We start from the raw sequence: 27,954 nt of genomic DNA, 5'->3' as shown, positions 1-27,954 counted from the left end.
CCAGACATTCTGGAAAGGACAGGATAGCACCCCTTCCCTGTCCCCCCACCCCACCCTCCTGCTGCCCAGAATGATCTAGCCTACAGTGTCAGCAGTTGGGAAACCTCATTGTGAAGAACAAATCTATTTACTCTTTCTTGACCTGGATATCCCAACCCTCCAGCCCTTTTTATGTGTCTGCAATATACGGCTCTCCCCAAAATTATTTGAAGTCTAGTTTTTGAGGTAGTTTACTATAAAGGTGATTAGCTCCCATAGCACAGGTATGATTTGGGTTGTTTCAATACTATTATTAAGAATAAGCATTAACACTGTATTAAAAGTGTTACATACAAGAGTTTTATGAAAAATAGTTTATGCTTCTGGGTGGGGGGAAGAAAAACCAAAGCACAAATATTTTATTTCAAGCCAATATTTTAATGTTTTCCTTATTTTTTTAGTTTTATTTATGTCGAACACCAAAAAATACATATGTAAGTGCTGTTAATTTTTATACAGAGCTAGTTTCTATTTAATGCTCTGCCTATTCAGTTATACAAGATGTTTTCTTCAGAGTTATCCAGTCTGTGCATATTTAAGGAGACTGGTGTAGAGTTGGTAGTATCCAGTCTCTTCCAACCAAGGTCTTACAAAGGGACATCTTGAAAATATTCGTTAGCATTGAAGTGACAGTGTTATAATACCTAACAATTGACACACTGTTAAAAGCTTATAATAACTATAATAATTAAAAAAAGTGAGATTTTATATAAACACTCACTATGCATTTCTGTAGAGAGTTTATAATCAGGTAATAATTAAAAAGTATGTGCTACAGCTTGAAAAACATCTGTATGAATGGTATCTGTTTGACTTGGTAATAAACACTTACTGAAGACTTTATTATAAAGAAGTTTTAAACATAAAGACAGTAAGTCTTGAAGATGTGAGAATTTGAATAAGATTATATCAAACCATACTTCAACATTATTAGAAATATTACAGTTAATACCCAAGTTTTTAAAAAGACAGAATAAGAATAGTATAATGTATTCTTTATATAACCATACTTGTTGATTTTCTTTTTCTAATAGCAAATGAAAGAAAATAGCAAATGAAAGAACACAAATTTTGCTAAGTCAAGCATTCCATTTACAGTACAGTTCTTTTTTAAATGCATTTGATAACAAAGTGTTAAATACTGAATGTCTTTTTTTTTTAAATACTGAATGTCTTATTTTTTGTTACTGAGAAAGAACGTTCAAGCATGAAATTTATGCAAAATCATTTACATGTAAAAGGAAACTGCAATAAATGCCTGTTTCCTTTAATCCTGATGTATCAATAGTTTTTGCAAAATTCTGTTGAAATTTATTGTCGTACAATAAGTCAGTGGACTTAACCACATGGGAATAGATTTTTGCATTGGTGCATAGTACCACCATTATTAATAGAGTTCAAGTATTCCAAATGTAACAATTTTTGAATTTTATATTAAATGTATACCACTAATTACTAATTATCACTTTCTGAAGTTCCCAAGCTGAACACTCATTCTGCTCAAAACACAACGAAATGTTGCAGGTTGTACCTCCCAATACTTCACCGGGTTGTTGGATAAACTTATTGCACTGTATAAAGATTTCTTCATCTTTGGCACTGTTGGGCAGAAATCATTCACTCCCACTTTTGTAATTGAATTAGAATGAAGAAAGATTATCTGTTGTAATAGGGGGAAAGAATGGATTAAAAATTCATGATAAATGTAAAAAAGAAGATATTCTGTTTGTAGTCAGCATTTGTTCATGGCTTTGTCTCTGTTTTGAACTGATCTGGACATATTTTGCTTAAAATATATGTGCTCATTTGTGCCTGTTAAACATTTATTATAAAGACTCAAGCTCCTGTATTATGCAGAAATTGCTGTATGTGTGAAGTGCGGTGTAGTACTCATGCCGAAGCACAGGTCAGCCTGGTCAGCACAAGCCACTCTCCTGTCCCTGTCTCTCTCTCTCTCTCTCTACTTACACACACACTCACACACACACATAGATGAAAGTTTTCTGTCGTCCAGTAAGTCAGTAGACTTACCACATGGGAATAGATTTTTGCTTTTATGCATAGTAATACCCAACTTTTATATATGGATGTGTGTGTGTAGGGTTATTTCAGTACCATATGCAATAATATGTTTTTAAAGTATCAGAAATGAGTGCAAGAATGAAATTTAATGCTCTAAGAATTAGATTTACAATATGAATGTGAAGAATTTTTAGCTAGCATTTTCTGTGTTCAAAGGAGAGAAGTATAGCTAGAGCTACTTTTTTGTTTTATAGAAAAATATGTCTATTGACATCTTAAATACATATCTGTAATATAGCATCAATAGTTGAATCTTTATTTGCACCAATGGACAAAATACAATATTATAGGCTATGTATATGTCTTGTTAAATTATTAAGAAAAAAATTGGAAAATATAAGACCTTCCCTTCATTCCCTATAAATTCCTTCTTTGGACTCTTTTGGCAACTGAGATATCTAGGAAGTAAAAGCAATCTACTTAACTAACAATGTTTTGGCATATTATAAAGAAGGAGCCTTTTGCTGGCAGACTAGGATACTAGTTCTAGCTTTTGTTACCTCTGCATTTTGCTTTGGTGAGATTGATCTGAGCCAGTCCTGAGAACTGTAGGCATTGCTAAAACCTCTACGTTTTGTGTTGGAGTCGCTGATGCCCTCTATTAATCTTGGGGACTTTGTGGCAGATGCATTATATGGTTTCCTAGCAGCTCAGCAGCAGTGCAAGATGTAGTTTACCACAGCACTGACGTCATTTGGATTGGAAAACAGTGCTGGACATGGGTGTGTTTGCTTTGTGGACGTTCGTTGAATGTATCCTTATGACTATATTTGTGTTATAATTCTGTTTAATTTTTTTAATGCTAGCAATTGTATGGATAGACTTAAGATGCTCAGAATCTAGGATCAGTGTTGTGGAGTAAAGTACTCAAAGACTGGACAGCTTAAGGGAGGAAAGACCCCACTTGTGCCCATTGTTTTAAAAAAAAAGAGATTATACACAACATTTGAAAAAAAAAAATCAAAGCAGAAGTCATAATCTTAATTGGCAGATTATCACCTGCCAATGTCACATGCATTTTGATGGGTTCTAGGCCAAAGGGTTCTTTTTGTGTAGCGAACAAGGCTTATTTAAAGAAAAATTAGAAAGGAATGTAGAAGCAAGTGGCTCAAGACCCAGTTTTGTTCTCAATGTGTTTCTCCTTGGACGATGAGGACCTTGTACAATATATCAAGGAAAGCATGTAAAAAAATGGACTAAAGGTGATGTGAGATTAAGTAGGGATGCTTAATTTGAGGTCCATGGATGGAAATCAGGAAGATCTGTAAAATTCCTAAAATTATGTGAAAAGATTTTCTTCATATTTTTTCTTGGGAGTATCTAAAGCTTTATCAGATTCTCCAACAAGTCTGTGGCCCCTTTCAACTAGTCAAGAGTTGCCAGATTAGACGGAAAAGTTTTTCTAATAATGAAGAACAAGAAATGTGAGCCCTTAGTGCTCCAAACACTGACTTTTGATTATATATTCTGGCCTGAGTTTTTTGAAAAGCACACACACTTCTAATCTGGCACCACATTGATAATGAAAACACCTGGGACTTTATCCACATGCTCTTCCTTCATAAAATGTTTACAGAATGAAAAGTTATATAATCCTGCTTGATTTCCTCCTGACCAGTCCTGCCTTTACATAGTTATTGCCACCCCAGAAACCTGAAATTAGCTGTCAGCACCTTCACTGCAATGACCTTGGCAGTTTCAGCAGAAGAAACCAAGGGTTACAAATGGGTTCCTGAGTGTTTTAGCTGATACCTTAATAGAAATTGGCCTTCCGACACTCTTGCTGCATAAAACATGTTGGATAATCTGGAGGGTCATTAGGGTATTAAGAGGATCATTAGGGTGTGAAGCTACTTGCTTCTTTGCTTCAGATACATAAAAACAAAGGAAAGTATTAATATCTGCAGAACACAAGTAGAATGTTTTACCTGGAGGTATTTCAACTCTTGTAATCCTGAAGGCACTTTTTTTAGTTTGTTGTTTTCTAGGTGTATTTCTCTCACACGTGGTATGTTAGCAAGGCTTCCATTTTCAATATCTGTGATCCTGTTGTTTCCTAGACCAAGCCTAAAAATGATAATAAAATGCATCAACCCTTGAGCAGATGATATGATTCAGTTAGTTGAAAACACAACTAAGTTAGAAATATTTGTATATATGTTCAGAAAAAGGTATTCCATTCTTTCTTTTAATAACCTATTTCAGGATGTAATAGCCCTCTCCTCTACTGCTTCCCTGGTGGCTCAGACGGTAAAACGTCAGCTTGCAATGCAGGAGACCAGAGTTCGATCCCTGGGTTGGGAAGATCCCCTGGAGAAGGAAATGACAAGCCACTCCAGTAGTCTTGCCTGGAAAATCCCCATGGACAGAGAAGCCTGGTAGGCTACATTCCATGGGTTCGCAAAGAGTCAGACGTGACTTCACTTTCACTTTCACTTTCTTTCTATGTCAGAAAATTTTTTAACCTATGTGCAACAAAAGGAACATTTGCAAAGTATCCTTTTACTCATTCCCTCTTTCATTTCTGAGACAGAATGATAGCAATCCATTCTAGTTTTCCCTTAATTTTGATTGTGTCCCTCTACATATTCTCTAAGAAGTTTCATTAATATTGTCATCATATGGACTACCACCTACAAGTTGGATAGGATTTGAGAAATGTTTACCTTTGCAGATCTTTATATCGTTTAAAATCCTCAAGTTCCACAACTGAAATTTTATTATAATCTAAATGTAGCTCCAGTAAAGTTGAAGGTAGGTCTAACGATAAGAAAAGAAATATGTATGTTAGATCAGGCTAAGACCAAGCCCTATTGATTATTTATTTACTTGTTAAGTTTCACATTATAGACTTAGGCAGTTTTGGGGGCTTTGCTTTTTTTTATTATTATTATTATGGAAAATTTCAAACAAAAATAGAAACTAGAATTATGAGATACCTTGCTGGTTGCTTGGCTTCAACAATTATCTCCATTTTTCCAATTTTGTTTCATTTACCTTAGTAGTTATTTGTTATCGATTTGTTTTTATTAATTTATTTTTTTACTAGAGTACTTAAAATCAAATTTCATATATAATGTCATTTCATTTGTAAACACTAGACATCTCTAACCCCACAAGGTCATCTTTTTTTTCCCCTTACATAATCATCATGTCTGTATCACGTCTAACAAAATTAGCAATAATTCTTTCCTATCATCTAATAATCATTTCCCTAATAACCTCAAGTGTATTATTTTACAGTTGATTTGTTCAGGTCAGAATCCAAATAAAGTGTACAGAATATATTTGAGTCTTGTATCTCTTTAAATCTCTTCTTCTGTTACATACTACCTCCTCTTTCTCCTTCTATTGATTTGTTTCAGATATTAAATTGTTTGAGATACTCATTTGTAGATTGGGCTAATGGCCTCCATCTAGGCCCTTTATTTCTTATTACCTTGTAGAAGAGCTGACTCATTTGAAAAGACCCTGATGCTGGGAAAGATTGAGGGCAGGAGAAGGGGATGACAAAGGATGAGATGGTTGGATGGCATCACCGACTCAATGGACTTGGATTTGGGTGGACTCTGGGAGTTGGTGGACAGGGAGGCCTGACGTGCTGCGGTTCATGGGGTCGCAAAGAGTCAGTCATGACTGAGCAACTGAACTGAACTGAGTAGTTAGATCTAGAGACCAGATTAGATTCAGTAAATTATTCTTTCATCTGATAGTCTTCACACTCATTCATTGATTACTGCTACTTAGATTTATTATTTCATTAACAATTGGAAAATGGTGATTTTCTGATTTAATCATGCATTATGCATTTATTAGGTGAGATTCTTCTCTAAAGAATTTTCCTTCGTTTATTATTTAGTTACTTTATAATACAGTTTTTATAGAAAAAGCAGCATAAATGTTTGATTTCATTAAAGTAATGAATTGGTACAATACCCAGAGGTGACCAATGAATTTTTTTTCTAATTTTTGACCACATCCTTCAGCTAGTAATTGGGGACCTTAATACACATAATGTATTATTCCCCAACCAGGGATCAAACCTGTGCATCCTGCATTGATTGGATGGTGGAGTCTTAACCACTGGACTGCTGGGGAAGTCCAGATGAAATTTTTTTTTATATCATTATTTTCCTGGGCTCCAAAATCATAGCGGTCAGTTACTGCAGCCACAGAATTAAAAGATGCTTACTCCTTAGAAGAAAAGCTATGACAGACCTAGATAGCATGTTAAAAAGCCGAGACGTCACTTTGCCAACAAAGGTCTGTATAGTCAAAGCTATGGTTTTTCCAGTAGTCATGTACAGATGTGAGTTGGACCATAAAGAAGGCTGAGCACCAAAGGATTGATGCTATCGAATTGTGGTACTGGAGAACCTCTTGAGAGTGCCTTGGACAGCAAGGAGATCAGACCAGTCAGTCCTAAAGGAAATCAACCCTGAATATTCATTGAAGCTGAAGCTCTAATACTTTGGCCACCTAATTTGAAGAGAGGATTCCTTGGAAAAGACCCTGATGCTGGGAAAGACTGAGGGCAGGAGGAAAAGGAGACAACAGAGGATGAGGTGGTTGGATGGCATCACTGACTCAATGGACATGAGTTTGAGCAAACTCTGGTGATAGTGAAGGCAAAGAAAGCCTGGTGTACTGCAGTCCATGGAGTTGCAAAGAGTCGGACAAGACTTGAGACTTAACAGCATAAACAAGAATTTTTTTCCTCTGTTTGATATGTTTGATTCACTACAGTTCTGACCCCAGCTCTCTCCATATTAACTGAAGCTGGAATGAAAGAGACTAACCAGAACATTCAGTCAGACCTCGTCATTTCATTAATCCTACACATAATGTATTATTTTTCAATCAAAATTTCTTGTTGCCTAGCTAGGAAGTGCATTCTTTTTTTCAATTCTTGCTAAAACATTTCCTTACTTTATTAGAATTAAGACTTTTAAAGATAATTGACACATTCTTATGAATAGCAATATTCATCATGGCTGAATTTATATTGATTTTTTATTTTTAAAAATACTTTTTATTTTTAAAATAAAAATACTTTTATTTTAAAAATAAATAAATTAGCAGAAAATAATTCTAAACTTTTATTTTTAAAAATAAATAAATTAGCAGAAAATAATTCTAAACTGAGAGCATTCTAATTTCTTGAATTCTGATCAGTTGAGCTTACTCATATTTAAGGAATGACTATATTCCTATATAAAACTGCTTTATGTTTTTTTGCTAATGACATTACTTGTTTATTTTATATTTATTTTATAGTATGGAAATAATGTTAGACAAAAAGCAAATTCAAGCAATTTTCTTATTTGAGTTCAAAATTGGTTGTAAAGCAGCGTAGACAACTTGCAACATCAACAACTCATTTGGCCGAGGAACTGCTAGCAAAGGTAAAGTGCAGTGGTGGTTCAAGAAGTTTTGCAAAGAAGACAAGAGCCTTGAAAATGAAAAGTGTAGTGGCTGGCCATCAGAAGTTGACAGTGACCAATTGAGAGCAATCCTCGAAGCTGATCCTCTTACAACTAAAAGAGAAGTTGCCAAAGAACTCAACTTGACCATTCTGGGATCATGCGGCATTTGAAGCAAATATCGGGATGGGGAATACGTGTAACTCTATGGCTGATTCATATCAATGTATGACAAAACCCACTGAAAAAATAAATAAATAAATAAAGGAAAAAAAAAATAGGAAATGTGAAAAAGCTTAGTAAGCGGCTGCCTCACTAACTGACCGAAAACCAAAAAAATCATTGTTTTGAAGTGTTGTCTTCTCTTATTCTGTGCAAAAACAACGAGTTGTTTCTCGATTAGATGGTGACATGTGATGAAAAGTGGATTTTATATGACAACCAGCGACAACCAGCTCAGTGGTTGGACTGAGAAGAAGCTCCAAAGCTCTTCTCAAATCCAAACTTGCACCAGAAAAATGTCATGGTCCCTATTTGTGGTCTGCTGCCAGTCTAATCCACTATAGTTTTCTGAATCTTAGCAAAACCATTACATCTGAGAAGTATGCTCAGCAAACTGATGAGATGCATAGAAAACTGCAACACCTGCAGCTGGCCTTGGGCAATAGAATGGACCAAATTCTTCTTCATGACAATGCCCAACTGCATGTCGCACAACCGTCACTTCAAAATTGATCGAATTGGGCTCCAAAGTTTTGCTTCATCTTCCATATTTACCTGACCTCTCGTCAATCGACTACCAATTCTTCAAACATCTCGACAGCTTTTTGCAGGGAAAATGCTTCCACAACCAGCAGGATACAGAAAATGCTTTCCAAGAGTTCGTCGAATCCTAAAGAACGGATTTTTATACTACAGCCGTAAACAAACTTATTTCTTGTTGGCAGAAAATGTGTAGATTGTAATGGTTCCTATTTTGATTAATAAAGATGTGTTTGACCCTAGTTATAATGAATTAAGATTAACAATATGAAAGCACAATTACTTTTGCACCAACGTAGGATATTTCTGTATCTACTCTATAGTCAAACAGGTCTCTCTTCTGCTTTTGTTCCATTATGTAACAAAATTTTCCAATTGAATATGAAGGAAAAACAGTTTTCAGTCTCCTTTTTTTTTTTTTTTTTTTGGTATGGTCATTTTTATTTTTAAAGCCTTTATAATTAGCATTACTTCTGTTTTATGTTTTGGTTTTTTTGACTACAAGGCATGTGGCATCTTAGCTCCCCAACCAGGGATCGAACCTGCACCCCTTGCCTTGTAAGGTGAAATCTTAACCACTGGAGACAAGGAAAATCACTTTTCATTCATCTTATGTTGTCAGGTCTAGTAAGAATCCTCTGGACCACCCTGTTGCAATGGGTAGTGATGATTCAATTATAACATTTAGGCAGTCAACCTCAACATTTGAGCAAAAACACATGAAAACAAAAAACTGTCTTTTGAATGTCATAAGGATTTTAATGTCATAAGCTTCCCTTGTGGCTCAGCTGGTAAAGAATCTACCTGCAATGCAGGAGACCTGGGTTTGATCCCTGGGTTGGGAAGATTCCCTGGAGAAGGGAAAGGCTACCCACTCCAGAATTCTGGCCTGGAGAATCCCATGGACTGTATAGTCTATGGGATTGCAAAGAGTCAGACACGACTGAGCAACTCTCACTTATTAAGGATCTTAAAGGAGTAGTTATGTAAATTTAGAGATTTGAAATTTAAATTTCTAAAGATATAAAATGTTCCTTTAGACTTTGGAAAAATCTTGAGAACTTCATAAGGAGTTAAAACTTCATTTAAAGATACACTTTGAAAAAAAAAATAAAGATACACTTTGAAACTTGAAGAGAATTACTCTCAGCATGTTTTGTAGTATAAGAAAACTGCTAATATAAATATAAAAAGTGATGATAACTGCAAGACCTGTGAGCCACAGCTCTGGAGTGGTACCCTGCTCCTTTGCTCTAGTACATCCTCTTACCGTCTGTGTCAGCTTCCAACTTATGAAAGTGATTTTATTTAACTTGTTAGGTAGAGTATGTATTTTTGTTGTTGTTCTAAAGATTAGATGGTAAATGTAATATTTTAGCTTTGTTGTAGAAAAACAGCCATCTCCTTGAAAACTAAATTAAGGTTGTTTTTAATTGTGTAAGTTCTGAACTAAACTGATTTTTCTTATACTAAATGAAATTGTCTTTCCACTTTTACTTTAGATGAAATGAAAGATCAGTAATAGCAGCTTTGCTTGATTTTTTAAATTATCAGCTTATGTTTGTTTTGTTAATCTGGATCTACTGAGTAATATAGAAAAGGAGTTAATGATAAAGTAGAAGGAAAAAAATGATTATTGTTGATTTTACTGTGGATATTGAAAGACAGGTCTGTAATAAAAATAAACGAAAAAAAAAAAAAGACAGGTCTGTTTGAAAGGAAAATGTGTTATTAATCATAGGGGTTATTTCTGATACCTGATCCAGGTATTAGCATAGGATAGAGACTTTGTCAAGGGGGAAGAAGGTGAGACTTTAAGCATGGGCTTGGAGAAAGGTAAATCCTATCTAGTTAATCATCAGTTGGGCTTCCCTGGTGGCTCAGATGGTAAGGCATCTGCCTGCAGTGTGGGAGACCCGGGTTCGATCCCTGGGTTGGGAAGATCCCCTGGAGAAGGAAATGGCAACCCACTCCAGTACTCTTGCCTGGAAAATTCCATGGACAGAGGAGCCTGGGCTACAGTCCATGGGGTCGCAGAGTCAGACACGACTGAGCAACTTCACTTCACTTCACTTCACTTCACTTCACTTTGGGAATCTTGTAAGTAATGCTTTAGAAAATGGGTCCTGTGGCAAACTTAAGAACCATGTTACTTTGAGGCACCAGCTTCAGGTGACATGATAAAGAGCATGGTGCTCATTCTGGTACCGGTCATGTCTCTCTTGTAAAAGTGTTTAGCATGTGCCCAACATTGTCTTCAGACCTTGCTGTGCATTAGCCTGTTAATGTACACAGCTCGGCTGTAAAAAAAAAAATGAGGTGTAGAGTTCCTTGCCCAGAGTATATACCCACCCCTGCCACAGCCAGCATCCGCCAGCCTCTCCTCACAATTCCCACCCTGAACTCCTGCTACAAGCCTGGAGAAAGGTCTCTGACCCCGAGCATTTCCCTCTGCTTTCTTCTCTACAGAATTCTCACCTCTCTGAGACACTTCACAGAATAACAGGTATAGATGAGTAAATGTCAGGAAAGAGAAAATAGAAAGTTCATTGCTTCTTAAGTTTTATTCTCCCTGGGAGTAAAGATTCTGGTTTCATACTGTCAAAAAAAGAAAAAAAAAAAAAAAACTCTACATATGTTCTTTTTGTGTACATGAGAAAACACTAAATTTCATACTATACTGACCAGATATACTGGTAAAAAAGAATTCTGTGGTTTTGACAGTGTTTATAGCATTACATTTAATAGTCATTTTAAGATGACAGTTTAAAAAATACTATATAAATACAAACCTTTTGGAATTGAGGTCAGTTTTGCTTCTGCAATTCTGATATGGAACACTGTTACCCCTTCAAATGCCCCTGGTTCAATCCCATTGTTATCCAGAGGGTTTGCACTCATTTCTGTGGGGGGGGGGGGTGGAATTATATAATTTAGCACACATATGTTGTATATGAAGGAAACTCAGAATACAGAGATGCATGTCCCTAGAAGTGTGAGCGTTATTGTTCAGACTCTTCTTTGCTCAGTGTATCTGTTTCTGGCAGTCTCAGATGACAGAATTCTTTGTATTACATAGGCTGGACTGTATAAAAGCTTCACTCTTTTGCTTTGAATTACTAAATCAATAACTTACTTATTCTTTTCCAACCATGAGCATGATCAAGATTTTGTTATAGTAATATTACCTTAGGAAGAAAGACCACCACTCATATAATTCAAAACCTTTGTGTACATTTATTTGTGTACAGTGTACATTTATTTGTCACCTACCTAAACTTTAAAAATTGCAAGTCAATTAAAAATTATTTGTTAACAGAAATATAACTGAGGAAGTACCAGATAGTGAAGCTATTTGGTAAGTATCTGGCACTTGGTTGAATTAAATGAGTAAATGAATGAGAATATTGGTTAGGAATTTTGAATAGATATTGTGGGGGAAGATGGCATGGTTATACCATGGGTGTTAGGAGTAAAATAGTGTGTAAAATTTAAAGTATATAGTAAAGATGCCATAGCTCAATAATCTTAAAGAAATGAAAGTTAGCTGTACATTCTAAATAATATCTGAATTAATTTTGTAGGTTATATTTGAGTAGTTTTTACGTTAAAGATGATATCTTTAAATTAAATAAGAATAACAAATATTCACCAGTTAAGGTACAATCAGAAAATAGAAACCATATTAGGGAATTCTTGAGAGTACATGTGTATTTATGTATAAAATATTTCTTTAAGTGCTATAAATTTTGTTTGATACTTTAATTGATTTATGAATGGTTTATCTAGGTAAAACTTATTAGATTCAAACAATTAATTTTAGAAATTATCAGTCCTAAGTTTAATGATGATAAAGATTTCTATATCTGCATATTGCATATAATTTCAAAATGTTCCATTTATTGGCAAAAACTTACCTAGAACATGTAAAGCATTCATTCCTTTGAACGTTTCCTTTTGTATTTTCTTAACTTTATTGTCATGAATTCTGAGTTCTGCTAATGATTTGGGAAGATTAAGCGGTATTTCACTTAGTTGATTGTGGGACAAATATAGCCTTCGCAACTTCTTTGTGGTTAGAAAGGCTTTTGGGTGAATCTTTGTTAGCTTATTGTTGTTCAGAATCAAAGCCTAGATAAAGCATAAAAAGTTGTACCAAATCAGGAATTTAATTTACCAATATTTGATTACCAATATTCAGTAGTGATTGGAAATCATGGAAATCAATGCAAATTGTGTCATTCATATACTTTATTAACCATATAAATAATTCTCCAGTCCAATCTAAGCTAATACTCACGCGCACATGCATACACACACACACACACACACACACACACATTTGCCACTGAGTTGAAACAGTGCAAAGCTTTAACAATTGGTTTCATGTCTTTGGTTTATCTTGAGTAGGTGAGGTGTTTCCGTGTTTAAGTTTCCCCTCTCCTATTTCAATTCATGGAAGTAATGAATAGTATTATCTTTATCTTATCTTAAATCTGTTCACTCTACAAAGTTCAGTTCAGTAAACACCAAATACATTTTTGCATGATATTATCTACTCTTAAAACCTCATTTCTGTCTTGTTTGCTAATGTTTACTGTTTTCTCCAGAATAGAGACTTGTAAGAATAAATTCCTACAATGTGCCCTCAGCATTCTGGCATACTGTAGACACTGGGGAGGTGGTAGAAGGTTCTGAGGAATGACTCAACCCCTTCTCAGTTCTGTGGCTATTTCTTATTGCAACGTGGCAACACTTTTCAGAAGAGACACAACCCCAGAAAGTGAAGGAACTTATACCAGCCTGAATCTGTGTTACCCACAGTCAAACCCTTTATAACATGTTGAGGGTCTGACTGCAGCCATCTAAGTCTACTGGGGTGCAGAACTTCAGAACCAAAACTGGTAAAGTCCTTGGTACCAGGGCTTGCCAGTCGCCTAATAACTATTTTGAAAACATGCCAGATTTTGCAGAAAGATTTTTCAATGTTTCCCAAGGGCAATGGCAAGTGGTTTAGCATTCCTAGAATCTACTGGGGCGCAGAACTTCAGAACCAAAATTGGGAAAGTCCTTGGTACCAGGGCTTGCCAGTCACCTAGTAACTATTTTCAAAACATGCCAGATTTTGCAGAAAGAATTTTCAATGTTTCCCAAGAGCAATGGCAGGTGGGTTTAGCTTTCCTAGAACCTTTTATTCCTCTCTGCTAATCTGGATCCTCTCATTCTTTTAGGGAGCAGATCTAGATTCTTTCCTTTTGACTTGTCTCCAGTACCATTCTACAATAATCTTCCTTGTTTCCAGACTGACTTAATATGCCTTTATACTGTTATTTACATTGTTGTTGTTGTTTCACAGAAGAAATACAAATACTTTGGCAGTTAAAGTCCCTTTATTATCATGTTTACTGGTTTCACTGTGGGCCTTTACTGTTTCCTTTTTCTTACCCTTCTTTCAGACATCACTAATTTTAATAATTTCAACTAAAAAATGTTAAACTGAGAAGAATTTAAACTACATTTTGTTACCAACTGGTGAAATATACTCCTTTCTGTGTGCTGCCAAATTTAGAATGTGTTCTCTTTTCCTTTGGTTATACTGAAAAAATGAGAGGACAGGGAAGATTGAACAGCTTGGCAAACTCCCTCAACCCCCATGAGGTAAATTTAACGGAAATTATTTCTGTCCTGTTAGTGACGAGGAAATGAGCACAGTGAAGAAAAGTGATTTGCCCCCCTGCCTGCCCCCACCCCTCTGCCCTCCATACTTTGCTCTTCCTCTCGTGTGCACTTCCTGTGGGCTGCCACTGTCAGGAGCCCCAAAGGGAATGTGGGCCTCAACTAGATCCAACCATCACAAATGGGGTTTTGTTTGTTTTTTCCCTCTGGTTAAGACATGCAGTTGTCATACTGCATAAAAGGAAGGATAAGTAATACAAAATGGGGTAAGAATTTTTAACCCTCAAATGCTGCCCCAGCAAATTGAGTTAGCACAGTGTCTCCATTTAAGCAGTACTTTCAATGTTGGCTTTCACATGAAAATTCCAAACATAGCAGTCACAGAGCCCCAAACAGTGTGGTTATATGTAAGGACAGAGAATGAGAAAAGTATAGTCTTTCAGCGGTAGGACAATAAGTCTTCGTGATGAATGTGTCTGTATAAACAGGCTGGAAGTGAACTTGGAATATGTGCGTGTGTGTGTATAGTGATCTCACTTACTCTCTAATGCTTCATTGTTCTTTGTGCAAGAATCAGAATGCCAAACAAGCAGCTGAAACATAATGTAGAGAATTTATAGGATATCTAAAAAAGTAATTTTAATTCTCTTTAAAGACCAATGCCATGTAGATGATGCTATAATTAAATAAGTGTTTTGATATACAATATGCTAACAATTTAAGTATAAAGTGTGCTTTTAAAAGTACTTTACATTCATGCGTTGACCAGTCGAGAAACACTAAGCTGGTAGCAGTAGTAGTTGACAGTTGGACTCTGAGCACCTTATATACATTCACTCATCTAAATAACTATTCTGAATTCCATACTATTATCACACTTCTTTTACAACTGAGAGAAGTCAGACTAGGAGAAGTAAGTCACTTTCCCAATGTTTCTAATTCTGTTAGGCCGAGATTTCGGCCTTGGACTGCTGAACTCCAGAACACTCCAATACAATGCCATTTAAAAATTGACTAAAAGAAAGTTAAGGAGGCCTGAGACAGCTCCTGACACCTTTTCAATTATTTCTCAATGAATTACTGGAGTACATGTAGGTTAAATCCCTGGAATACTGCTAAAATATAATAAAATAATGATGTGACAAATTAAAAACTTACTGATTCAGAATTAAATATGGCATTAATGATTGTGGTTTTATAGATAAATATAGGTTGAAGAAGTGGTAGAAGCATTCACTATATTTCCAACATCTGAGGGCAAAATAATGGCCTTGCTATTCTTTAAAAGTCTCTGTAGACTCGAGTTAGTCGGGTAGACTAGACAGATCCTATTATGCTATTTCTGACTGTTTAAGTGAGGCCTCAGTTGTAGGATATATATATGTTCTTCTATTTGCTCTTTTCTTTTTAACATAGAAACTTTATTATGTATGAAACCCTAGCAAATCTGCACCATACATTTGAAAGGGAAAAGAACAGTCAAGGCCCCACAAGCCCAGCCACCAGGAGTGCGAGGGAGAGTATGGCTTCGCAAGGGGTTGACCTGGGCTTTCTCTGGGTGCCATCCTTGCCAGGCCTTACCAAGGGGATTTAGCAAGAGAGTTGAGTAAAACACCCCAGGTGGTGTCTAGAACACAATCATCCAGCTGACATTTAAGCACTGGTTTCGTAATGGGATTTGGTAGTCTTCTTTCCCTGCCTGCCAGGGTGGTTCAACAGGGTTCATGTGGGTAGGGTGGCCTCAAGCCTCTCAGACATAGGAAGAGAACAGGGCTACATGGATGGCTACATAGCAAGAGACTGCTATGGTCATAATATCTCTCCCATCGCCTCTTAGTGCCTTACAGATAACAGGTTTACTTTCTTCTCTCCAGCGTAGCATGAGAATGTGGGAAAACAGCCTAGAAGAGCAGTATTGCCTTACCACCACAGCCTGGTGCAAAAGAGAGGCTGTTCCACTCTAATATTACTCTGAGGGGAAGAGATGACACCCCATGTCTGTGACAGTGTGGAATCAGGTTCTTCCCCCAAACTGAATTTCAGATAGCATTCAAAATTTTACCTGCTAAAATCTAGAGGCCCAAAATGTTAAATAGAGAAATAATAATCTTTTAAATTTTAGAAAGCTAAAATATTAATCAGTATAGTAAGAAAAGTTGTTTTTCATCTTCAGAAGTCTAGGAAAAAACCCATATAGATATATTTAATCAATTATGTGTGTTGCACATGCTGCTCTTAGAGCTTTATGGTTTCTTAAGTCAGTGGGTTTGCATACTGCTTTTCTTACATTGTACATTAATAAGTTGCTATAAATAATCATAGTTTCATTATTTTAGTGTGTAATGACTGTGATTACCGAAATAATCTCATCTAAGGACCATTTACTTGAATTCTTAGCCCACTGCCTTTCAATGGTCTATTATTCAGTAAATGTCAGTTGAATCAAATTAATAATTGAATTAAATCTATAATTTTTCATTAACTAGAACAATGCAAAATAATAGGATTTTGTCATTCATCACACAGAGAAAATAAAGCCTTGTTTATACAAATACAAATAGAAGTAATCGTTTTAGCAGTGATAGAGGTTTTCACTTAAATATTTGAAAATATGAACATGTATTCTTACATAAAGTGAGGTGAGTCCTTTAAAGTCATTTTCTTTGATTTCCTTAATTTTATTGTTTTGAAGGTCAACCAATCGAGTATCAAATGGAATGTTGCTTGGGACGGAGGACAGACCTGGGAAATAAACACATTGCGTACATGTTATATCCTAAAGATAAGACTGCTGATATAAGTGTGCTTTTTTAAGAAATTCGTGATTGCCATTAAATAGTAGATGACTTAACGTGTAGCAGATGACAAAAACATTGGTCTTTGGAATGGCCTAATGATCTTATCAAGTAACTTTATTTTTACAAGGTGTCTTCCTAGGTCTAGCTATCAGTTCAGTCATAGTGACATTAAATGGAGCTAAGTTGAAGTGCTCTAATATGACTACAAGGAGGAGACCTCCAGTGGAGGCACAGATTCTGCTCATGCACTTTTGACTAAAGAATATTGACATTCTTTGTAGATTTTCAGGCAGTCGTAGTGCTAAATTGGAGCCTGTGGGTTTTGATCATTTTAAAAAGCATCAATATGTAGAAAGTCATGCCTAGAAAATAGATAAATAAGTTTATTTTCATGTATACTACTAAAAACCTTACCACCCATTTATTTTAATAATGAGCTCCTCTGATTAGTTGTAAATTATTTGATTTACAAAAATTTATTCATCTGTTTGTGACTCCATGGACTGTAGCCTGCCAGGCTCCTCTGTCCATGGACTTCTCCAGGCAAGAGTGGAGTGGGTAGCCATTCCCTTCTCCAGGGGATCTTCCTGACAGAAATATCAAAACTGGGTCTCCTACATTGCAAATGGATTCTCTACAATCTGAGCCACCAGGGAAGCCCTAATTAAATTATTTAAAGATGTAAATGTGTTTTTTCTTTCTTAAAGAAGCAGAAAATTAGCAGGAGCAGTAATGGTACCTTTCTTCCTTACTTTCCTTGCTTTCCTTAAATGGCTGAAAATGTGCACCCCTGATTGTTATTAGACATTCCATATGATGTTATGCTTGATGAGCATGGGGCCTTCTTGGTTTTCGTCTATATTTTATTATTAAAACATTTAAATATACAGAAAAGTTTAAAGAATTTTACAGTGAAAACTAATATTCCTTTTTCTCCCATCAACATTTTACTGTACTATACTTACTGTCCATCCATCCATCAATTTATCTTTTTTATGTATTTTAAAGTGAGTTTCCGATATTACTACACTTTTAGTGGAGCCATCCTTACTCCTGAAGAGTGTTTTTATTTAGTCACTAAGTCACATCTGACTCCTTTGTAACCCCATGGTCTGTAGCCCACTAGACTCCTGATGAGTAATATTAATATTATATTTAATAGCCCAAAATTGAAGAATTCAATATTAGAAAATACTATGAATGTCAACATTCCACTTGACAGCCCTCGATACTTTCCCCTTTATACTTTAAAATTGACAATTCTTTGAAGAAGTTTAACATAGTTGGAAAGAGGGAAAAGGGGGTAATTTGATGGGTTACCAAGGTAGCAGCAGTTTTGTTAGGAGATTACTTTGATTTTAGAAAATAAGTGGAAGGTCTTGTAGGAAGCCAGAGGACTTCCTCTGTCCTGCAGACAGGACCTGTAACATAAATTTTGACAAACCTTCCCTTACCCTACCTCTGATGAATTTGGAAGCTTCATTTTCCGTGGTCATGGGGTAGGTGACGTTTATGCTGCTAACAGTGCCGTGTCATTTTAAGGTATGTGCCTGTATATTCCATTAAGACTTTCACAGTGATTCTAGCTGATAATAATATCCTCTTTTTCTGGATGGTTTTTGTTCACCTTTCTCATTGTATCCCATAATAACACATTTTTAAAGTCTCTGGAATTCACTGTAACAAGTTTTAAATATTGCCACAAATGCTGTGACCATGGGAAATGAATCTAAAGCTTACAGAGGCATTGTCTGCTCATACATACCCTCCAAGTGGCCTTGATGAGCTCCAGGTCCAGTATGGGAAATGTGAACTATACCTTTGGCTTCCTACAGTGAGTCAGGTCTGAGTCATTCCGTGTTTTGGAAGTAGCTGACTACAGTTTCAGTGTGCATTCCTGTTACACCTCTCCCTGAGTGTGCCCTTCTGTTTGACAGCACTCTTATTAGAAGTATTAAAATAATAAAATACTCAGCAGAGAAGTATACATTTTTAGGAGACTTTAGAAGGTGACTTGCATTTCAGCCACTTCTTTTCTAGATAGTTTTAAACCCAAATCATTCAAAACACATAGAGTATTGTCTTTAAAATGTCTAGATTAGAGATTTCACAAACTCTATAACCTATTCATTGTTTTGGACAGACAACTTACTTTGTTATTATAGAATTTTGCTAGAAAGCACAGTTTAAACCAGTTGACACTCTATAAGATGAAACCGCAGTGACATCCATTCTCTCTGAAGGAAATTAAAGTGAAGTACTGATTCAAATTTGGAAAGAGAAGGAAATGTTCTGTATATGAAATTTCCAGTGTTTCCCTTGGATTTTCTGGATTTTTAAAATAAGTTTGGATGGACTTTGGGGTTTGTTATACTTTTCAAAAATTTAAATGAAAAAATTCCTTTACAATTAGCTGATTTTTAAAATTTCAGTGAGGTCTTTCCCTATCCTTTAAATTTTATCAGAACAACATCATTATTCAAAACAAATTGATGTATGTTCTTACCTAGATCAGAACAGTGTACAACTCTCGAATAGCATTGGCATCCAAATGGACATGTTGAAAACAGATCAAATGGAAAGAAGGGGTTAACTGGCTCTCTTGTTGGAAAGAGAGAGTTGTCAGCATCACTGTCACCTTCGTCTTCCATGTCCTTCAGCATCATATTCTTCAGTGTCATGTATGAAGGGTGAAATAATGGTTTGGCAGAGCACAAAGTCAAGAACACTAGAAGCACATACTCCTTCATGTCTTCCTGTGTAGAGGACCAGTCTAGAAGTAAGTAGACATTGAGGATTAAGTTCAAGTTTAAATAGATATAGTTCCTGCTGCTATATATTTCTCAGGGCTGGCAAGAATACAATGAAATGGCATTCTTATTTGTTAGTAATGTGAGAGTAAGTTTATTAAAAGTTTTTGGAAAGCAGTGCAACAATATGCATTGGATGCTTTATGAATATCTTTATTTTTTCATCTAGTAATTCTACTTTTGGCATCTAGTCTCAAGAAACAATTCTAATGTGCATAAAGGTGTTCATCACAGAATTATATAATAACAAAAGATAATTTAAGATTATACTAATGGTTAAAGGAAAATAGTAAAATAAAATAGGGTGTATTTATTCCTTGAAATACTTTGGACCTCACAAAGTATTTGCAAATATATTTAAAAATAAGAAATGCTGTTTTTTGAAAGAAAATATAAAAAAAATCTATATGGAGTATACTTACACACACACACAAATCCTGGCACAAGTATACCTAATTGATGATATTATCTGGGTTGTAGAGTCGTGTCCTTTTTTCTTCAGTTTCTATACTAAGCAATAAGAACTACATTTATACCTGGGAAACTAATGTTTCGGTTTTTTTAAAAAAAGAAAAAACAGGTTATCATATTCCTTTATTCTTAAAATCTTTCCATTGCCTTAATGTCTATGTCACTTTTAAAGTAAAATCCTTCATGTCCCATTAGTACATCTGGAAATTTTCTTTAACTTCTTTCCCACCAGCCTCCCTAGCCTCATTCTCAGAGTTAGTTACTTTTTCCACAGTGTTACTGGATTTCTTCCTTCCAATCTGTTCCATTATCCAAAACATCTGATGTCCAGGCTATTCTTTCTCAACTCATCGTTCCACTGAGTTCCTTTTGTTTAGTTTTTAGGGGGTGGGGGTGCTATCACTAGCATTTTTCTAAAGCCCACACAGAACTGGAATGTACAAGTGAGACACTTCTGAGGATTTGTTGTCGTATGATGGCAGATCTTCCCGCAGGTATGTTTATTCGTGGTTTCTTAACCATTAACTGTGAAACATACAGGGTTTTTTTTGTTAATTTTCAAAAAGTAAAACCATTATGATGTCATCTAAAACAGACTTAGGCCTGTCTTCCCTTTGGGGCGTTCAGTTGGCCGCACATAAATCTACCGGTGAGGCTGTAGCCTGGCAGGGGGTAGTCCATACACAGCCGGGTCACCCAGCAGTGTGGCTGGGCTGCTGTGCCTGAGCATCAGACAGCACCTCAGCCACAGAGGACTGCTAGAGTCACTTAGAACTGACCGAACCTCAGGAAGACTGGCTCCCTGAATCCTTGAGTTATGCCAGCTTCTTACGATTTTCCAGAAGTCAGGTTTAATGTCTCTCCACCGCCTTGCTATTTCCGGACTTGAAAACCAGAAATGAATTAACTAATTTAATTAAAATATTCATATATATGTGTATATATTTTAATCATCAGAGGAAGATTAAAAAAAAACCCTACTGTCATCAGTGATTAACCTGATAATTAACATTATTTAACTCTTAGAAACCTATACGGCAATATGCACATTTTGCCCAGTGGACATCACCAGCCTTGTCAGATTTCCCTGTGATAACTCACACTCAGTTGTCCTAGGTAAGGGAGACTATAGGACACAGAACAGTAAAAAACTTTTTTATTTTTATAACCTTATTCTGAATCCCACTTCAGGAGCAATTCTGCCCTCCCATCTCTGCACTGCCTTGTGGAATTGTCAATTCAGTTTATTCTAGATACATCTGTCAGATTAACCAGGAGGAATGGGAAGTACAAAGAGCTTCAGTGACTTCCCCAAGACCACATGACCAAACTGAACTAGAACTAGAGTTAGAGCTCATGTGTTCTGACACATCCTTGCATCCTCTGCTGCAACCCACACGGGAGCACTCTCTTTTATCTCCTTTTAGCTAGTGATTTCTGTCATCTCTTCCTTTCCAGCCAGTCCACACATTGCTGTTCAGTATACATCTCTGCATAAAGGAGTGCACTCACAGCTTTCAGAGGGTGGAAATGAGGGTGGCTGGGTAGTCAGATTTGTATAGTACAGAAAGAAATTGTTCTGGCAACTCAAGGCCCAGCAGCTTCTGTCAGCAGGTTAGCATTCCAGTCACCCTGGAATCCTGGCACTGGCACCTGGTTATGGTCAGCTGGGCTTCATTTCCAACATCATTTTTTGGGACATTGTTTCTGCTTCTTGGCTGCCTGCCTCACTTTGCTCCATTATGTTTCTTGACCACAGGTTTCTCTGTGGTTCCTGGCTCCTTAATGCTTGGTGCCCTGACTTGTCTTGATTTCTAAAATTCTCATTCTTAAGCTAATTTAGCTTTTGGTCCTTATCAAAACCAAAGCTTGTCCCTAGTACCAATTTATTCTTTAAGATTGTTCTGCATTGCAGCTCTGTCTTCTAGGTCCATAGCTGCCCCAGCCTTGTTTGACCTTGGTGGAGAAGTTAGTGGTGGTGAAGGATTAGCTGTCATTTGATGTCCCATCTCTAGCTTTCTTTGAGGTTGCTGAGTTTTTCGTTGGGCATTTATCAGTACCCACTATGTACTAGGCACACATACAGAATCCTTGAAGTAGAACGCATTTGGATGCTTTCAATGGACATGTCTCTCCCTATGCACTTCTCCCACGCTTCCTTGCTCAAAAAGCAAAAACATACCTTCTAATCCCCTACTCTCGGGTAAGTGTGGAATTATGCTAAAAGTGAATGCTTAAATGGCAGGTGCACTAATAGAAAAAGTAAAAACTAAATGCTCAAGTTAGTAAATGGAACTAAACTGCAGGTGGTCAGTGCCAGCTGTGTACACTGTTACTCTAATGTTTGGAAGAATCTCCAGATGTGTGGTTCACAGACTCTGAAAGTAAAATTCTTCACCATAAGTCTCTGTACTCCTCATAACCTTCAGTTTACTGTTTAAGACCAATAGAAGTAAAGACATCAATAAAATATACATACACAAAAAAATGGTTGAAATAGAATATACAAACCTAATAAAAGGGATAGTGGGATTATGAGTTAAAGGTTATTTTCTTGCCTATGGTGCATATTTTGTAAATTATTATTTTGCTTTTTAAGTATTTTAAATAGCAGTCTGCAACAAAATTGTCTTTGCTCTGGTCCCCTATATACTTTTGCCTTTTCTTACCACTTCTATAGCATTAGACAGTACAGTTAAAGGTTTCCCATATACTACCCCCTCAAAAGTCAGCCAACAATGCTTCAAAATAGTTTGGAGCTACAATTTTTGGTAGGGCTAGCACTATTTACTCTGGTCCATGGGAGGCAGAAGAATTTTAATAAGGTTATTTTTTAGTTGATTGGTTGTTTGAGTTTCATTGGTTTTTGTTTTTTGTGGGGTTTTTTGGTAGAAACTTAGAGATAAATAGGTTGTAGTTTCCCTGTCTAAACCAGAAAAATCTAACATATAGTATCCCAGAAATATAGACCTAAGAAAACCAGAAAACTTAAAAAAAAAAAAATACATGTAACAAGAGGAATATGTTAGAGATCCAAAGTGGGAAGCCATACCACGTCTTGGCCTTTCCCTGTAACCTGGCAGCAGGCCGAGGACTTGCCTTCGTTCCTGCAAGCCCGATTTCCCGCTGCACTCACGTTGCCCTGTGACGTAGAAGAGCCCTGGAGCGGGATGCAGGCTGGGATGAGGAAGAGAAAAGCAGTTGTGACAGACTTAGAGGGATGCTGGTGTGAGGAGCAGAGCCGGAATGACGCGCAGAAGGGTGGTGTGCAGGTGAAGGAGAGGAAGGAAGCCAGGCATGAAGTGGGGGTGGGGGGCTTGTTTCTCTTCCATGTCTCTCCCAATGGGCTTTCGATCAGCCTGCTTGCGGAGTCAGAAGGAGCATCAATCAGTTTACTTTCCTCTCTTCTTAAACTGATGAGCTACATGAGATCCTCCCTGCCTTAGATGAGATGGCAACTCTGGCTTGCTAGATGAGGCAGTGGCCCCTCTGTGGTAGTTGGGAAGCTTTCCTTTGGCTGGCTGGTGGGGGCAGCCACCTGCCATGCCTTCCTGGACCCTTCCCTTGTGAGTGAGAGAGGAGACATGCGGAAGCAGGAAATGTCCTTTCGTTGAAGCTCCCTCCTAGTGTTGAAGTTTCCTCCAGAACATTGTGGACCGGATGGCGTGTCCACTCTCTGCTTGCATGACTCCAGTGAGAGGACTCGGGGAGCACACCTCCTCAAGAGGCGTCCAGTCCCACTGTTGTCCATCTGTGGTTGACAGGAAATTCTTTACAGAGACCACAATATCTTCTGTCACAGTGTTCTCTCTGTGCTCCTTCTGTCTCCTATTAGTCATATGAAATTAATCAGATCTTTTTGCATTCTCTTATCCTGGTTACTTGAAAAGAGAAGTCAGGAGAACCTTGATTCCATGAGGAATTTACCAGTTATTCCCTTCATTTGAAATGACAAAGCCTTGATAAAAAGAAGTGATTACAGACCCTAAACCTCTCCCTATTCTAGTTAAGCAGTTTTTATCAGTAGGAAAACACTGGAATGTCCAAGAGGGAACACTAAACAGTAGTGTTTTTCTGTTCAGTGTGTAGTGTAGAGAATATTGTTTCTCATTTAAGTGATGTGCCTTTTAGTTGTTTATCTTATTTTGAGATTTTGAGCTTATTAATATGGATCAAGCTCTTATTTGTTTAGTTTTGGCATTTAGATTGTTATTTTTAAAATCTTTTAAAGTGTTTATGTCTTGTTCTCAAGAAAACTTAGTATTTCCCTGATTTAAACAAGTTTTGCCAGAGTTTCCTAGTCATCAAAAGCTTTGAATTTTGGTTTCAAGTTTCTCTGAGTAGTATTTGAAATATTATTTCAATGCTACTGCTGTTATTACTAAGCCATAACATATTAGAGCCAGGAGAGGCCTTTGAGACTTTGCTACCGTGCCCTTTTTTAAAGTGGAAGAACCTGAAGCTGGCCTCCTCATTCCTGCATTATCCACCCTTCTGCTTAGCCTCCTCCAAATGGGTCTTACTCTCACAGTGACTTCCAGACAGTAACCAGACTCTCCTCAGAGAGAATGGGGGGAGAGGTTTGGCCAAGTTCTTAGGATTGGAATTGTAGCTAAGAAGTGTCTTTCTGAATTTACATAAGCTCCTATTTTCTGCTTAAATGTTCCACAAACTTAGAATGGAAAATCTGTGTGAGTGAAATGGTATTTCCTCTCAGACACTATTATTAGGAAAATAAATCACTGTGCTTTTAAATTCTATCCTTAAAGGTCTGCCTGGCTGAAATGTTCCTATCAATTCACATGAACCAATAATAGTTTTCAGTATGTAAATGTGATATACCATTTTTTGTGTATTCATAAAAGGAATCCAGACTAAATTCAGCTGTCATCAAGGTACTTATAAGTGAACAAGTTAAGTTAAACATCCAAACATGCATTTGGAAACTTACTCACAGTACCTTTTGGTCATGGAAACAGATACTTGTAAAGCCTATGATTTCCTTAAAGAAAGAATTAACTTTACCTCAAAAGTATAAATAGCAGCTGATTGAAGAACTTGCTGGCTGCTTTTCCCTTTATACATTTTGTCCTTCATCAGTTTTTCAATACATCCAGCAATCTAGCTGCCTTTAAAAACAAAAAACTCCTACCTCTTCATTTTTCTGATTTTTCCTATGCTTCCTTAAAACTTGTGCTTGTAAAATTAATCTGTTCTGTCTCAAACCTCAGGTCAGATATCCAAATATTCTTTTTTTAATATAGTAGTTGTAACAGAAGACTGCATATCCCATCTTCTTTCCACCAGTATCCTATTTTTCTAAATACTAAAAACATCAAAATGCTTTTATATGTGGGTGGGCTTTTTTTTTTTTAAACTCAATTCTTAGTGAGATTTTGTAATCCTTCATTTTTAAAGGCATACAGACTCCCTCAGATCGCTTTGTGACTTAGTCCTGTACCATGTGGCTACTGTTCATGGCTGCCACACCTCCAAGGAGATTTAACAAGAAAGAGAACTGCTCTGTTAGACAATGAGGGAGTGGGGTATCAAATACATTGTTTAACCTTTTAAGAATTCACTTTGAGAGGGAATACAGGATCTTTATTTTACATCCTGACTGGATTTTGTGAAGTCTCTAATCTTTCATATTGAATATAGAGCTTATTAAACTTTGCTGATAAATATTCTTTCTTAGAGTTATATGAATCTCCATTTTAATTGTCCAGTGCTATTTCATTACATAAGAATAAGGAAGACATTTATCAAGGAAAAACATGAATATTCACATGTTTAGTAAAAGCATTTGAATAACTCATATGTTTTTTAAATGCCTTAGAAAATAACATAGTTTCACATTTTGGAAAAAAAATTTTTTTTACTATTTTCACTTAATGTATTTTTAATATCCCCAAGCTTTTTTATCATTAATGTTATTTCTTAAAAGAACATATTCATAAAATATTTGTTTAAATGATTTTAAAAATCATGTTAACTTTTATGGTAAAGAATAATGACAGGTTATCATCTAGCTGTTTTAAGAAGTCACAGCTATGTTGAAAGTAAATCCATTATATATAAAACATAAAAGCTAGAGTAATAGTACATATGTATCTAAGTGCTATTTTTTTAAGAAATTATACAGATAAACTTTAAACTATATTATATAATTTATAGGCATTTATGTTAATAACATTAATGTCCTCTTAGTATTGACTAAGACAATTGTACACTAGTGCATGAAAAAAAGACATGAAAACATACCTTGTAAGAAGAGAGTAAGTCCTCTTGAAAGTAGAATTTTCCACCATGTACTACAAATCTATAACGTAAATGTCCTCAGCTACTGTTTAAGAAGAAAATATGAGAAGGTATTACATTTAAAAGAAAAACACCCTTCTACAGAGCCTGGTGTAGCTGCACCCTGGGTGACACTGGAATAAGCTGCTTCCACAGATTAGCCCATGTTAGTACTGAGAAGCGAGATTAAAACTTGTTACTGCTCATGTGTTTTCCATCACTGTTTGTATCATAGCCAAGACTTCTAGCTAAACTCTAGACGTCTACTGGAAGATTCTGAAGAAAAAAAAAAAAAGAGTCTAATAATTCATGGCAACTGGCCATTGAAAGTACAGTCAAAGTCATTCAAGAAATACCTGATTTGAAAAAAATACATTATGAAATTCTTAAATGAATGAATACTTATACATTACAGATTTAAAACTCACTCTATATAGACTAACAAAATATTTATCAATTTTAGAAAGGGGTACTGAAAGAGTACATTATTGAAATATAAACCCAATCTCCAGATGTACCTAAGAAAGGAGCCATGCTCTTAATTTTCTTCTGGTGACTGAAACTATTACAAGCATATGTCTCAAGATTTTCTTTAAAAGCTTTTACTCCTGCCATAGGCATGTCAGTGGAACTGTAAACCAGGCCCTATAAAATCCTTCTAGCCTTTATACTGTGATACAAACATAGACTCAAGGATACAGGTGATGCCTCCTTGGACTTTCCCTTTTCAAGAGAATATCACCTATGACCACATAGCATTTAGGGAGGATGTGGAAGCAGGAAAGCAACATTCTCTGTCACCCTGAAAGAATGCCCAATTCACATCAATTAAGAGACCATACTTCAAGGACTTTTTTTCTAAGTCTGGTGAGAAAGACTCACCAGTACTAGGTAGCACCAAACCAGCATCTTCATGATGTGCAGATTTGGGGGCCAGCCTGTTTGCAAAGCATGTTTCTAGTAGTTAGCAGAATTTCTTCTCTCCTCCCACAAAGAAAATCTGACTGTTGTTTGTTCCCAATTCCCAGAGAAATGGCACAAGTTGAAGCAAGCCATAGCTAGAGTGCTGTGCCTCCATTGTACAGGGCAGCCAACCATCAGTTAAATAAAATATCCTTCTGTGGCCCTCACATCAGAGAGTTCCATAGGCCGGACCTCCCTCTGCAGAATTTTAGGCCTGTCCTCGGTGCAGCACCTGAGGTTTGTCAGGCCTCCTGTTTGGTTATAATGCTCATGTACATATTTATTCAGTTATATTTAGCTCAAAACATTTGTCTGTTACCTTGATGAATTGGGACATTGTAAAGGTTGAACTGGATTTTATTAACCTGAGTTCCATCAAAGCAGCGACCGTAAATGGGAAGCTCCTTGGGCAGAAATCTGTGTCCTTCACAATGTTTTGTTTTTTTAACTTTAACTGGAAGTAAAGTTTACATTCCAAAAAAACAAACATCATAATGATAGAGCTCAATTAATTTTCACAAACACCTAATCAAGAAATCCCGGCACTCCCAGACCCCTCTTCCGAATCACTCTCTCTTCAGAGAAGGCCGCTGCCTGACTTCAAACACTGTAGTTTCCTGAACTTTCTGT

General features: G+C 36.4%; 2 protein-coding genes across 2 annotated transcripts in view; one reads left to right on the top strand and one right to left on the bottom strand.

Moving 5' to 3' along the window:
- CENPP (centromere protein P) overlaps positions 1-27,954 on the top strand; it is a 229,252-nt gene that overhangs the window by 117,335 nt on the left and 83,963 nt on the right. The gene's annotated exons all lie outside the window — the stretch shown is intronic.
- ASPN (asporin) lies at positions 397-26,565 on the bottom strand. Its single transcript, XM_061163638.1, has 8 exons — positions 26,326-26,565; positions 19,287-19,553; positions 16,612-16,724; positions 12,224-12,437; positions 11,099-11,209; positions 4,788-4,881; positions 4,050-4,188; positions 397-1,699 (listed from the first exon to the last, which is right to left on the bottom strand). The coding sequence occupies exons 2-8, from the start codon at positions 19,528-19,530 to the stop codon at positions 1,502-1,504; spliced, it is 1,113 nt and encodes a 370-aa protein (XP_061019621.1). The 5' UTR covers positions 19,531-19,553; positions 26,326-26,565; the 3' UTR covers positions 397-1,501.

This window comes from Dama dama, chromosome 16, assembly GCF_033118175.1.
Source record: "Dama dama isolate Ldn47 chromosome 16, ASM3311817v1, whole genome shotgun sequence".
Classification (NCBI taxonomy): Eukaryota; Metazoa; Chordata; class Mammalia; order Artiodactyla; family Cervidae; genus Dama; species Dama dama.
Note: the sequence above shows the minus strand (reverse complement) of the source record. Positions and strands in the feature narration are given on the sequence as shown.